This window comes from Bacillus rossius, chromosome 3 (assembly GCF_032445375.1).
Source record: "Bacillus rossius redtenbacheri isolate Brsri chromosome 3, Brsri_v3, whole genome shotgun sequence".
NCBI classification, from domain to species: domain Eukaryota; kingdom Metazoa; phylum Arthropoda; class Insecta; order Phasmatodea; family Bacillidae; genus Bacillus; species Bacillus rossius.
Window position 1 is genome coordinate 122,520,372 of NC_086332.1, and position 15,703 is coordinate 122,536,074.

The following is a 15,703-nucleotide window of genomic DNA, read 5'->3' on the forward strand; positions in this document are numbered from 1 at the left end:
CACACACTGCCCATGCCAATGATCAGGCAAAGACACTCTCTCTTCCTCTCTCTCTCTCTCCTGCGCTGTTTGCAGCACGTTAGCATTTCACTCCTTTCTCATCTTTTGTTTCCTGGTGTCACAGATATTTGTGCACTCTATTGCACACTTCAACAAAGAAATTTAAATTTTGTGCCAATGAAGTCCGCTCCCAGCATCGAAGCTTTATTGTGCCAATCTCTACCCAACTTATTTTATTTTACTTCTTAAAATATTAAAGCTAAAATACCCAGTAAAATAATTAATATCAGAAAACATTTACAACTATCATTTACAATAAAGGAAATACTAAACCGGACTGCCAAAATCAATTAAAATCTATAATTATTACATTAATAAAACATCATCTTATAAAAAATTACAGTAAGGATATAAAATAAAATTATTGTAGATTGGACACTGGCCACATTTGTTTGACCATTGAATGCATTTGTCACTTTTTACAGAGTCCAGCTTTCCCTTATTTAGTAAAATGGACATCAGTTTTTTTAAGCATACTTAAGTATTCAGGAGTTCTCAATTCAAGATTGTATGAATTCAACACCTATTGAGTCATCCCTCATTGTAGCAGAGGTAATTTTGGCAAGCTTTACTACCAGACTGTTTATGTCTTCCATAAAATATTAGATTTACTCATTGTAAGTGCATAAATACACAGTTCTGTCGAAAATTTACTGCAGCGAAGTGGCTAGATCACAGAGTCATCTCATCAGTTTAAGTTTAGGCTCCCAGGTGTGATCTTACCCCGCAAAAAGAAAGTAAAATTTTTGGTCAAAATGTAGTGTTTGTAATTTTAGTACATTTCTGCTATATATTTAAAGTTGCATGTTATGATTTTATCTGCATTAAATAAATCTGCGACATAACAACCTGAGAACACCTGAAAACTTGTGTTTCCAAACCTTTGCTTACAAAAAGTTGAGAAAAAGTTTTCAATATTATTTTGAATATATATTAGATTCCTAATGTGATATTGATTGTAGGGTTTTATTTATTCAATAACTTTAAAAGTTGAATTATATTATAACTCTAGCGTGAACTGAGATCATATAATCATGCGGTAAATATTTTTGAATCGACCAATTCTATGTAGCCTTTATTATAAAACTTTTTAGTTTGGAATTTTTACTCTTACACATCTAAAAATGCTATTTTCCCAAAATCATAGTTTTCGAGTTTATGGGAAATCCAAATATTTGGAGATAGACCTTGATGTCATATATATATATATATATATATATATATATATATATATATATATATATATATATATATATATACACTAGCTGACCCGGCGAACTTCGTACCGCCTTAGCGTAGCAATGATGCACTACTTTATTTTGTATAGCTGACCTATCTTAGGTATGAGTACCTATTCAATTTGAACTGGAATCTATAATATCCTCCATATAAAAATGAATCCATAATTCCCTGGTATCACTATAACTGAAAAGGACCTTACTAATTTAATTAAATAAAAAACAAAATATATATTGTCAAAATAGTGTTTATTCCATAGGATTCAATAATTCCACTAATGTTTTTACAAATTGCTATTGAACAACTTGGCATTTTTAAGTAAACAATGAGCTCAATACCACGCGCGCTCTATAAATCAACTAATAGTCTCTGTACCCCTCACTGCTTCTCTCTACTCTAATGCTTTTTGATAAACTATATTTTTAGTTTTATGTTCTGGCGCGTAAATAAATAATGTTGATGGTTTTCCGACACGGGAACAGGCGACATATAATTGGCCATGTGAAAAACATGGATTTTCTAGGTTGATGCCACATACACTTAGCGACTGCCCTTGCGATTTATTTATTGACATTGCAAATGCAAGCCGCACTGGAAACTGTAAACGCTTAAAGCTGAATGTCATAAGGTTACTTTAAAAATATTTATATTGTACAAAGTGTTGGGTTAGTTTGGAAATAATTTTATATATGGTGGTTCAGTATTCTTAAATTTTCTAATTTTCCGTTAAATTTTTTCTTTTATAAGAACCTTCTCGTGACAATAACAAATACAACAAAAAAATAATTAGTGAAATCTGTTCAGTCATTTACGCGCGATGGCGTGACCAAGGGAAATAGGAATTCATTATTCTTAAATTTTCTAATTTTCCGCACAATTTTCTTAATTTTTTCTTTTATAAGAACCTTCTCCTGACCATAGCAAACACAACAAAAAAAAATTAGTGAAATCGGTCCAGCCGTTCACGCGTGATGCCGTGACCAAGGAAAACGGGTTTCATTTTTATATATATAGATATACACCACAATGATTGTGAACATATTTATCAATTTTAATTTTTTTTTGCACTGGTGCTGAAGCGATGATGACGAGGCAGTGCGTCATGTTCCTCCTCCTCCTCTGCTGTAGTGTTCTCAGCGACTTGTGCTCTGGGTGGCTGTGAGCACGTGCGTGGGAGCTCGGTCGCCCTCATTATATGTAATCACTTGTGTGCATGGCGGCGCCTCTGTTGCCGATATTGATCATGGCTGCATGGCTGTAGTAAGTACGTGATTCTTAGTGGTGTTTTGTGGTATGAGGTGGCCATTGAATTAGATGGTGTTTGAGTTAAAACAGGTAGAAACCTTCAAGTATGTAGGAAGTGTACTGGAAGGAGGGGGCAAAGACAAGGAGGAAATTGTAAAGCAAGGATAACTAGGAGATATATTATGCAGGTGTGCGAGAGATTTGGTATGGAAGAGGGAGGTGCCATTAAAGTGCAAACAAGTGTTATACAATAAAAGAGCAGGAGTTCAGGACTTGTAAAAAGCAAGAATGAGATGGTATGGCCATTTCCAGAGAATGTGAAGAGGCTGCCTAGGAAAATGATAGGAGTTAAAGTACACAAAAGATGACCCCCAAGGAAGACAAAAGAGGATATGGGAAGAGAAGCTAGTTTGAGTGCAGCAGAGAGGAGAAGACTGGAATAAAGTGAAGAAAAAGGAATGGTGGAAGGACAGAGGAAGATGAAGGCATTTTACTTGTCTGACCTGGCCACAGACTGGAAGCAGTTGATGATGATGATGTGGATGATAGTGTGGATGATAGTGTGGATGATGATGATGGTGGATGATGATGATGGTGGATGATGATGATTATGGTGGATGATGATGATGGTGGTGATACCTTGTAATAGCTGTACTCCCTTTTTGCTATTCTGGTAAAATTATGTTGAAGAAAAACTAAAAAATAAAATAAATAAATAAAAATACCCAAAAAAGACAAAAAAAACACACAACATTAAGCAAACAATTGCTGTTGTCAACAAGGATATGAACACCACAAAATATTTCGTAACAGGAATATGGTCAACAAAGAAAAACAAAGAAAAATGTACTAACAGAACCGGGGGGGGGGGGGGGGGGGAACCTCACAAATGATGACAACACAAAAATATTGAACCCAAAATAATTCATCACAACAGTTTAAACGAGACAAAAACACGACGAAACGAAAAGACAAACGAACACAATAGTTTTACCAAAACAGAAACAAGCGACGTTTCGGGAACTGCTATCTGCTCCCGTCCTCAGGCAGAGACGCACATGGTACGGAAACACAGGCGACTCGTTCAACTGTTGTGCTGAATTATATTGGGTTCAATATTTTTGTGTTGTCATCATTTGTGGGGTTTTTTTTTTTTTTTTCGTTCTCTTAGTACATTTTTCTTTGTTTTTCTTTGTTTGTTGACCATATTCCTGTTATGGAATATTTTCTGGTGTTCATATCCTTGTTGTCAACAGCAATTGTTTGCTTAATTTTGTGTTTTTTTTTTGTCTTTTTTGGGTATTTTTATTTATTTCTCTATTTTATTTTTTAGTTTTTCTTCAACAGAAAAAGTTCTTAGCAATGGCGTATATCCAAAAACTTACATCAAGTCATGCACTCCCATTGCACAAATCTTTTAAAGATAACATGGTAAAATTATGTTTGGCTGCTACCTCATAAATTTCAGGTTGGTTTTTTTTTTTTTTTTTTTAAATATTGGTTTGTTAAATCTCTCTTGCTTGATATTAACTTTTGGTTCCTGTCCATGATCAACAATTTTGACTCGCCCTTGTTGTTACACCTGTTTGTTTCTAAAGTAACTTTTTTTAGTATTCATTTATTAGGGATGACTTTGTTTTTTCTGTGCTCGTGGACCATTTTGTCCTTTATCCATCTTGTTCAATTTGTTTTTGAATTTGCATGCATTATTGTATCAGTGTTTGAAACAAATTCTTTTCTGGACCACTAAAGGCACTTAAACTGCTTTATGTTTATTTGTCATAATGTATTTGCTGTATGTTTGTGGTCGAGGCTGCAACCACGTGTAAATTGGTCTGATAATGTTTTCCTTGCACTTTTTGGAATGATCATGTAGAGCAGTGAATTTGGCTACGTGTGCATTTTGTCATGCGTAAATAATAAATAGGGCCTTGTTATTTCTGCACACATTTGCTTGATAATTGCAATCTGTGAGGATTTTGTAAGTTATGCTAGCTCCTTCCCAGGCTATTAGTTACAAAGTGTATTCTTTTGTTTTGTAACAAACAGTTTTTATGGTAAAGTTTACTGCATTTATATCCCTGTCGCCCTCTAATAAGCATGAGCTGTCTCAGCGTAAAGTTTGTATTGAAGTTTATTAAGCGTATTGGGAAATGGATTACTTCCTCTAGGTTAAATAAAATTAATTTTGTCTCATGAATTCTAAGTAATCTTTTTTTTTTTGTATTTTCCAGTAGTTACGCTCTGTTGTTTTCGTACTACTATTATTGTTAATCACTTAATGCCTTGTATTCTGTACCGCTATCCTGTTGCACAGCAGTGAAGCTTAAGCTTACACTAGATGAGACAAACCCCACTGTAAAGAATAAAACAGTTTAGTAACATTTTGTGTAGAAATTAGCTATATCAGCTGCTTGAAGGTATTTAAAACTGGAAGGACAATTAATTAAGACAAAATTAAATCTGAATAATTGTATCAGTGTGATATTGCTCACACAAATGTACAAAATGTAACTTCTAATGCTCGCAATGCATTTTATGATGCACATTTATTTAGCTGTTGCCATGCTGGAGGTGGGCTGGAACTCACTCGCGCGTGATTACTGCAGGAGAGAGAAGCGAGGGAGCCTCAGGCCCGACGCAGGAGCAACACGCTTGATAAGAGAGCCATCGTGGACCTGAACCCACAGACCTCGGTCATCCAACACCTTGTGGACTACAACAACCAGCAGAGGGAATTCAAGTTCGAGCGCAGCTTGCATACTTGCAAGATTTGTTTTGAGGTATGTTATTCCTAGAGTATTTTTCTCAGTAGTCGAATACTTGACAAATTTAACCCACCTATAATCATTGAAACTATAAAGGTAGAAACTTTCACCTTTATATTCTAAGACTAATGAACGATAATTTTTTATATCATGATATTTGTTTTTGAATCGGAAAATGTACTTATTCTCTATGATTTGCTAGTCGTATGACATTCAATGCACTTCTTTAGTATTTATCTTTGCTTGTTTGTTTAATAAAAGATTATTTACCTATCAAAATTTGTCTTGTAACATAATTAGTTCCAAGTAATGCATTTGTACAAATGTGAATTCGTTATGTAGGCTAGGATTGGTCTCTTAACGGTTTTGATAGTTTTGAGCAGCCTAAAATTTATTTTGTTTTATTTAAAATATATGAAAGTTGTTGCCCAGATGGATCAACAAAAAAGGTTCAAAATGGAAGCTTTAGTTTAGCTCCAGTAACGTTGTATTATGCAGTCGTATACTCCAGATACCATTTGTTGGGATATATTTTTATTTGAGTTGGCGAATTGGGAAATCATTACTGATATTGAATAATTGTTAACATTTCTACGAGTAACTTTGCATGTTAAGAACATTTAATCATTTCTGACCAAGTGGAATGTAGGCCAACTTCAAGAATGAAAAAGTTACGCCTATATCATACGATACTGACTAAGAAGACTGAGGAATTCTAATCCGAGAGGTACTTTAGCTACACCAGAGTTCATTCTGCAATACATGTCGAGGTACAACAATGACAATGGAGAAAGACGCTGAGCCAGTCCCTTTATGACAAGCTGTCACACCTGTATTCAATCCTATCCTGGGTCGACGTAATTGGCTCTTTCGAAGGTGTTCCAGAAGAAAATGGCTACTCATCTTCATTTGCAAAAGATTTTTGATATTGAGAATATTAATCAAATGTTGGTTCGTCCCATAGAAATTTGTGTGTTTCATCTTATCGCGACACAAGATCAATAAATCCGCTAAAGTGAACTAAACAATTTAGCTGACTTTACGTGTAATCATTAGGGACATGCAAATTTCGCATTTGCGATAGAACAAATTTTTACGCGAAATTCGTAAGTTTAACAGGAATAACCTCACTTTTACATAATTTTCGATACCGCACATTTTTTTTGTTAAATACGTCTGTTTACCACGAATAACCACACATTCCCACCATTTGGTAACTTAAAAAAAAGTAAATAAACAGCCGTTGTCACCATTGATAACACCATCAACGTAAAGACTACACTTGCCAATGTTTACGTTATATTATTTATTTGATATGACACGTTCTTAGCGAACCGCACTCGTGCACTTATACGTTACGTACTCTCGAAGGCACGTTTACAGAGTCAAAGATTAATGTACAGCCATTTTGTTGGATATTTTGTGCGTTACAGCGCTTGTGTCGCAAAGCAAATTATAATTTACGCACAACTGTTCATCTTGCATCTACTATGTACTGTGCAAACTGTTTTAATTTTTTCTCGTACTGTCAACAAACTTAACAATTACATTTTCTGTTTAAGAATTATAATTTTCGTTTAAAAATGTTTTACGTATACAGTGCGGCTTTTTATGAAAAATGTAGTTTGTGATAGAAAACGTCTTCATATTTCTCAGCAGAAGTGTGAAAATGTAAAATATGCAGAAACTTCAAGCAAGCACCAAACTTCGTGAGCGCGAATTTGGTGATCGTGGGTTATATGCGAGTGATTAAAGAACATTGTGTCGACACTGCAATGTTACTGTCTCGTGGGATAGAAAGGACACCTGCAGAAAAATGTGGAAAGTGTTAAACACAAGAGGCTGGCTGCTAACAATATTGAAAAGAAAAGACAAATGTCTCAGTTGTGTTGCAAACTGCAAAAAAGAAAAAATGTTTCAGCAAACGAAATGGCGAAAGACACAGTGAAAGCTTTTGTTAAAGCAAATATACCACTGGAAAATCTTGATGATCCCAACATTTGGAGTTGGATGGAAACATATATTGAAGGAGTGGGCAATTTACCACACTCAAGAACCCTTGGAGAAAAACCTGAGCTTGCTAGTTCACGTCTTGAAGAGGTCAAGGCAAAGTTACTAGGAAAAAAGATTGACATTCTTTGCGACGAGACAACAGGCAAAATGGGGAGGTGCGTGTTTTTTTGTGCTTTTTAGGATTTTGACAGGTTCTAGTCCTGAACTTCTTTATCGAAAGTGCCAATGTCACACATTGCTCAACATGTGCCATGTTGGGCACACAAGCTAAGTCTGGTTGGCAACATTTGGGCTCAGGAGTTAAAAAAGATCTCAATGAAGTAGTTGTCAAAACAAAGAATGTGTTTCTGAACACGATGAAGAGGAAACACTTGTATTCTCAGTTCCTCAGAGAGAATAAAGGTGAAAACTGCCAGTTGTTTCCAATGCCTGTAGTCACAAGGTGGAATTCCTGATTTGAAAGTGTTTTCTACCTTGCTGACTACTTTCATTTGGTTGTGGAGTTTTGCAAGTCAGATGAAATGAAGGCTACCCAAAATGCTGCTGCGCTGTTCTTGTCCTCTTTAAGTTAAAGTGAAATAAGTGATTAAGTGCCTGGCGGTTGTTGTGAAAGATCATGGAAAGTGTCTTGTTGATTTAATAACGAGGCTAGAAGGCTGGAGCTACCCAAAAGCTCATATTTTGCACGGTGAGCTTACCAAGGTGCAGCACAACTTTGAAAACATGAATCATTGCATTTTTTTTGACGAAACAAACAAGTTTTGGATCACATCAACGCCACGATAGCAGCTGCTGTGAAAAGAAGTGTAGTGCAAGTGGCTACAAAATCTCTGGTGAAGCTTACTAGCTTGATGGCTACAGATCCAAGCAGACTTGACTTTGAAACACTGACTGTCTTTGATCCAAAAAATATTTTGATTACAGACATGAGCCCTATTTTGCTTGCTAAGTTGTGTTAAGTTTCTACTCTGAAAGAAATGGACCACCAGGAGCTGATCACCGGTTTTGGAGAGTTAAAATAGATAGTTGAGAAACAAATGAAGAAAGGAGTGTGGATGTAGTGAACGCTCTTCAAGTTGTAAAACTTTCACAACCTAATTTTCTGACAAGTGCCTGGAAGCAGTGTGGATGTTGTGTGCAAACGTTGATTCGGAACGCTTCTTGTTACAATACAATAATGTTTTCACTGACAAGAGAACTAATTTTAAACAAGAAAATTTAGCTACAATTTAGCTAAAAAAAAAAATTTTTTTAATTTTAAAGTTAAATGATGTGTCAAAGTACTTTGGTTCTGAAATTATTGGGTTGACTTAATTTAGAATCCGAGTTCTTAAACTTGTGTCTTTTTAACCTATATTTGTGTAATTTTAATTTATAATGTTTCATTTGATGGTGCAATTATATTAAAATGTTCTCTTCATATTTCTTACACTTGAAATCGTAAAAATGAAATATATACATATAAACCCACTTTTACGTAAAAATAGCACAGATTTTAAGGGAAAATAACACCACTTTTCATCACAAAATAAACACTCCTTTTGCATGTCTCTGGTAATCATCTTAGCCCACTACTAATTCAGATTTATTTTCATGGAAACCTTTTTCATATCTAAATTTACCTTTTTATTCAGATGTAATTTATAAGAAATTAACATATTGATGTCACCAGGGGTTGTCGGGGCGTTAGAGAGACGTTAATAGGTAATAATAAGACGTTAGTAAGATCCAAGATTGAGTATGCCTCCGTGGTCTGGAACAATATCACAAAAACAGATAGTGACAAACTAGATAAATTACAAAATAAATTAATCAATATCATTAATCAAAAGACTAACATTACCAACAATTCTAATAGTCTATCCTCTCTCAGATCTTTAGCTCTAAGAAGAGAGCTATTAGATGCCCTTTTTATCTATAACTGTTATACTAATAAAACAAAATGCAATTATATTCTAGATAATACTGGAATTAAAGTACCCACCTATAACAGTCGACAGACACCTTTATTATGCTCCTTAGGCAAATCAAATGATATATTATACAGAATTATATCAAATTTTAATAAACATGGTTGCTATGTCTCTCTATCAAAAAATAATTTAAATATAAAACAATTTTTCATATCTTAATTTAATTTGAATATGTTTAAGGTTAATGATGCTACCATATTTAACTTTTTTTTTTATAATCGGGTTCTGGATTATCATTACTGTTATAGAATTATGAAACTTGTTCTTGTTTATCTGTTAGTTGCTTGCTGTGTTGTCTTGTGTATGTGTTATTATAGTGTTGTACTCAATGTTATTCATTTTTTTCATGTACTTGTTTTGTCTATGAATTTTTTTATGTTTATCGTGCCTACCACCCATGGCCTTATGCCGTTGGTAGGCATGTAACAAATTGATAAATAAAAAAAAAATATAAAAAAATAAATAAGAAAGGCGCCAGCGTTTCTAGGGGGCACGGACCCAGAGGAGACTCTTAACCCTGGGCGTGACTTCGCCCGTGTGGGGACATGACTCTACCCCCGTACACTACCTACAGGCCCACTCTCAACGACGGGCTCGCTATGTAGTAACGTCGTGGGCTCTGATGGCGTCCCACACGCCAACCTGGAGTGCACACGTGGTCAAACGAAAAAAGACAAGTTCAATAACGCTGTGATTTATTGTAGACTACACGGTACAATTCCCGTTCGAACGTGATACATAAAGAACTAGAAAATAGGTTGAAACTATTAAGAAGCCTTGCGGCACGATCTGTTTATGGGCTCTCCGGTCACCACGTAGTCGGACGTTACGTTCGTGGTGATTTCTGAATTCCTTACGTATTACAAGGTAATTAATGAAACAGCTGACCCCTGAGGTAGGCTCCGAGGATAGCGAAAACAACTAAGCAGAATTACACAGAACAGAATTACCGGGTCAGTATAGCGAAGTTGAAGTCCTCGGAGTGCAAAGCGCGTCCTACCTCGGGTGGTGATGCGAAGCGACTGAGGCGAGCGATGGCAGCTGGGGTGGCAGGACAATGGCTTTGCGCGCCATGACGGTTAGTACCGTTATTCCGAACCGTATCGTGCCGTGGCATATTTAATAAAACCAATTAAACTACCAAACACCCTTTTACATTTTACCTTGGCGTTTCATGAACCGCTACCACTTAATAATTAAATTAAACAGGAAAGAATTAAATAAAGTTACAGTTTTTGGATGGCCTTCGGCCCTTTAGCATTTCTCCCGAAAAGAAAAACAAATGAATTAAAGTATTATGCCCTGAAACTTACATACACAACACTAGGAATAATTAAAGAAATACAATATTAATAATTACATATAAGTTAGGAGGGAACGAGGCACTGACTCGACTCTGCCTCTTGCCGGGCGTTCACACACGCATACGTCGGCCGCGGGAGATTCAAATGGACGGGACGGAAGAAAGAGGGGTAGGAGGGTGGTAACATATCAGGCTCTAGGGGGCGTAACCCCCGTCGACGTCAATATGAAATCGGCGATTCACCGATGTTAAATGTTAACTGATTTGAATGTATCACAAGTTGTCTAAAACTTCCTTTTTGTTCACAACTTGTAAATCTAATATCCCAGAGGTCTAGCTACTCCTTTTAAGTTAGCTACGTTAGGAATAATAATACTTATTTTGATGTAATCTCATTTGATTATAGACAAATTTTACTCGTATATTCTTGGAATGAAGTACTATTGTTGCTACTATGTACATTGAAACTATAGTAAGACTTAGTAATTTAATAGTCTGTGATTGCTGACTTCATACTAACAGTTGTAATTGTACATGGAACTCGTTGATGTCATAAAGGTATAGCGAATATAAAATCAAAGTTAATTTTGAATGTTTTTACCTATGCATGTGCCATGTACGTTAATTATTAACTTTATAGAAAGTACACACTCTTAGGCTATTAAGTTTTACTTCGGAGTACATTATTTTTAGAGATTAATTTTATTTACGGCGCTCAACACAATTAACCTTTCTCTACATGAGTTGGTTTTTATAATCTTTTTTAAGAATTTGCAAACTTGTGATATTGGTATATACTAAATAGTAATTCACTGTTTCAATTAAACAGTTTACAGCAAGGTTAGAACCAGGGATAGATTTTAAGGATTTAACTGGACTGTCCAACGGACAGGTATAATTGGACACTTGCCTGTCCGTAACTAATTCCACCTGTCCAGCTTACGTTAAAAAAATTACTGGTTATTAACTTGATATATGCTTAAGAACATCACTCTACTCAAAACAAGTCAGTTTTACACTATTTTAATATTAATAATGGAGTTTTAAATATTGAATTAAGTGTTTTGCACTAAATCACTGGTTTAATGTGTCTGAACTACTATCAGATGAACTGTCATCAGATGCATCTTCCTCATCTTGCTGCAGCCTAGCTACGCACTTTCTGTATGGTGGCTGAAATGGTCTGCACTTTCTCTTACCACGATTAAACCAAAGTTCAATAGCCGGAGGGGTAGGATCAAGATCACAGACACTACTTGATTTCATCTGGATATGCATCAGTGATGATAATGTATCATCAAGTTTTTTGCGCCAGTCCGTTTTGGTAGACTTCATCAAAGAAAATTCTCTTTCACAATCTGCGGTGTGAGCATGCAGAGACAACACAAGATCCACGAGTGAAAGAATATTAACAAATTTGTTCTTGTGTCTTGTGTTTATTTCCCTCCAACTGGCTTTGACAACAGGAGTACAATCCTGGTGAACAACAATTTTCAGAGCTATCCATTCTGGCTCCACCATTTCACACTGAACATTATTGTTCACAAGGGATCTTGAAAAATTCTAATAAATCGATGAACGCCGGCTGCACGCACGAAAAAGGATGACTCATTGTCCCGTTATGCTTTGTCCCATTACGCTCATTATACGCTTGCGCCGCATCTATCTCTCTTCCACTCGATTGGAACAACCATCGATTTGACTTTTTCGAGGCACATTAAACTTGAAACACTCCCATTCGTTTCTACTTTTCCTATCATCGTCCTATCCTTAACAGAATAACACCGATTGGAAGAAGTTAAATAGCAAACATGTATAAAAGTCATAGTTAAAATAATCTCTTCGTTAAAGTAATAAACATATTTGAATTAATGAGTGGAAATAAAAGTAAATTTATCAATTAAATTGAAGATTTCATTTCACTCCTTCTTTGTATCCATACAAAATATTGATAATTCAATAAAAATGATTCAATTTTATTCATAAAAGTATGCAATCATTTCATCAATGTGTTGTTATGACGTTGTCACGTTAAAATATCGTCCGTAAACCGACTTTACAGACAACCAATTTTTTTTTTCGGCGGCTTTGAAGCGCCACTTACATATCGCCACATTGCTGCACAAACAACTCTAATGTATAATATTAAAATATTGAGCGCCTTTGCGTCATAAACACCTGTCAAGATAGACACGTTAATTGTTTAGGGTGCCAGTTCCCACGTGAAACGAATGAGAAGGAAGGAATGTGAAGAATTTGTGTCGGGTGGGTGAGAGGGAGGGAGGGAAAACCGGTTATCACCTGGAAGTCGTTGAAGAGAAAGGGAGGGGTCAAGAACGCGGAATAGAATAACTGCACTGTAAAACACTCCCGGAAGGGTCGCACCATATTTTATTACTCAATAAATCAGCATAAAATGTGCGACCCTTGACCCTTATGCGGGTAAATACGGTACTCCTGACGGACTTGTGTGGACTACTGAATGTTACGTTGAAATTTAATAGTAACCTGTCCTCCCGGACAGGCACGTTTCGTTACATACCTGTCCGGACGGAAATTTGCCTGTCTCGGACAGGCGGACAGGCGTTAAAGTCGAACCCTGGTTAGAACCAATAAAACTTAAATTAAACTAAACAAAATGGACTCCGAACATAAAATTTTACACACATTAAAAATATTTCTGAAGTTACTAATAAACATATTCCAAAAAAATTCTTGTAATTATTAAGAATTGTTACACCATTTACCTCTGAAATCCAGGACAACTATTTACGTTTGTAGTTTTTGGGCCGCAACATCTGTTTCAATAGATAAATGGAAAGTTGCTGTGTCACATGGTGGTAGATCAATCTTGATTGTATTACAATTGAAAGGCAGTAATGAAATATCTTAAATACTTTTGTCCATTAGAAAAAGCCAGTGCAGTAAAAGTTTTTCATATTGCAGTCCCATTAAATCATTTAAACTGGTTATTTATATCGCACAAATGACTAAACCTCGGTAGTCAGGTGTTGATATACAACAAACTCAAGCTATGTCAAATATTTGCATGCAAACAAGTGTTTCATATTCTGAAGTGTTTGTATTCAAAGTCAAATTGAATATGATAAATTAAGTATTTTTATTCAAAAATTTTAATATTTGCACAGGCCTAATGTACGAGGAGTATATTGGTATGACCGTTTTAAATTTGTATCTTTATTTTTTGTGAGGAATGGCACTGGAAATAAATAATTATTAGAGATGGGTTGAAAAGTCACGTGTGATTTAATCACAGATATCAAAAAATCATAGTGACAGTCTGTGATTTATTGCTGAAATTATGTGATCAGAGTAGTAATATCATGGGTCGCTCCCACCAAAGATGCAAATAAATTAGTTCAGATACTGTGATTTGTCCCATATTACCAATGGCAGAGCAACTTTCAGTAAACTGTGACTGATTTAAAACCACCAAAAGAAATCAAGCTTCAATTTCCTTGGGACTTCTATTGCTTCCATACCACCATTAGCAAAGTGACATGAGTAAAATGTGACTGCTCTCAAACTACCAATAGCATTGCCAATGCAGCTTCACTTTCCTTGAATCTGTGATAGTTCCCAAGCAATCTAAAGCAGTGCTATCGTAAAATCACATCCTGTGAATAAGTTGCAGATATAAAACTTTTTCTTTAGAAACTGCAATTGCTCCCATACCCCCATTAGCAGAACCACTTTCACTAAACTGTGAATGTTCCCAAACCACCAATAGCTACGCAACTTTGGTTCCCATTAAATTGCGATAGTTTCTAAACAACCTTCTTACAGGTTGTTTTTTACTTTGTGTACATGTTGAGGCATTTTAAAAGTATTAAACTCTAATAGTTCTTGACTGGCAGATAGAGCGTAGCAGCTCCTATTTCTCCTGCAATAAACACATGATAAAAGCTATTTTATTTTTAAATTACAATTGTAGTAATTTTTTCTGGAGCGTTACATAGCTATGAAAATTGTGGACAAAGAAAAGGAAATGAACGTGTTATTTTCGCTATGTGTTATTAATGTTTCGTCTAAATAATTCCAAGCACATCTTGCTGTCTGCTGTAATGGCGTAATTAATAATGAACTAAACAGCATGTGCTAATAAATTAACAATTGCGATTCTTTTCAAAATGTGTACACAAAAAAAACAAACATTTAATGCATCAATAATAACTAATATAATAGAAGTATGCCACAAAAATAAAGTTGGTTTCATAAAACAATTTAAAAAAAATGTTTCCAAATAAATATGCTAGATATAAACTATAAAATTAATGTTGCAAAGCTATAAAATGTTCTACTGGTAGTATTACCATTAAAAATAAAATACAATGGTGCAGTGTGTGATCGGATCACAGCTAAAAATTACAGATATTCAAAGGAGCGATCACAGTTTAGAATGTGATCGTAAAGTATCGGTTTGTACCATCTCTATTAATATGTTCCCAGTACCAAGTGTAGTCTAAATCAAGGCAAGTAGACTTAAGAAAAATTTTGTTTGAGCATGATGACTGCTGTTTATTCTGTTTCTCTCAACATGAATATGTGACCATCTCTGCACTCGGTGCCGAGCTGCGAGGGTGAGGTGGTGGGTGGTGAATGTCGTGCTGCCCAGGACAAGTTGGGTGTCTACTGCACGAAGTTCGAGCCGTGCAGCCACGTGTTCTGCTCGGACTGCACGGGCAGCTACTTGGCGATGCGCATCGCGGAGGGCACGGTGCTGTCGATGGCTTGCCCGGAGGGGGGGTGCCCCAGCGAGGCCCAGCCGGCGCAGGTGCGAGCGCTCGTGGGGGCAGAGCTGTACGCCAGGTACGACGGCATGCTGCTGTCCGCGGCGCTGGACACGCAGCCGGGCGTGGTGTACTGCCCGCGGCGCCGCTGCCAGTACCCGGTGTTCCACGAGGATAAGAGCGACGAGAGAGACAAGCTGGCCACCTGCCCCGAGTGCCGCTACGCCTTCTGCGTGCTGTGCGAGAAGGTGTACCACGGCGTCGCGCCCTGCGCCATCATCCCAGGTGCTGCACCGCACTTCACTGCACTTCACTGCACTTCCTGCAGTCTAGATTATTCTTTAAAACCAA

At 36.3% G+C, this 15,703-nt stretch overlaps 1 protein-coding gene across 1 annotated transcript in view; it reads left to right on the forward strand.

The window, feature by feature from the left end:
* The window catches only part of LOC134531371 (E3 ubiquitin-protein ligase RNF14-like), a 250,433-nt gene that overhangs the window by 161,807 nt on the left and 72,923 nt on the right, over positions 1-15,703 (forward strand). Inside the window, exons 7-8 of the mRNA XM_063367072.1 lie at positions 5,154-5,327; positions 15,238-15,637. Coding sequence (XP_063223142.1) covers positions 5,154-5,327; positions 15,238-15,637 — 574 coding nt within the window. The remainder of the gene's footprint in view (positions 1-5,153; positions 5,328-15,237; positions 15,638-15,703) is intronic.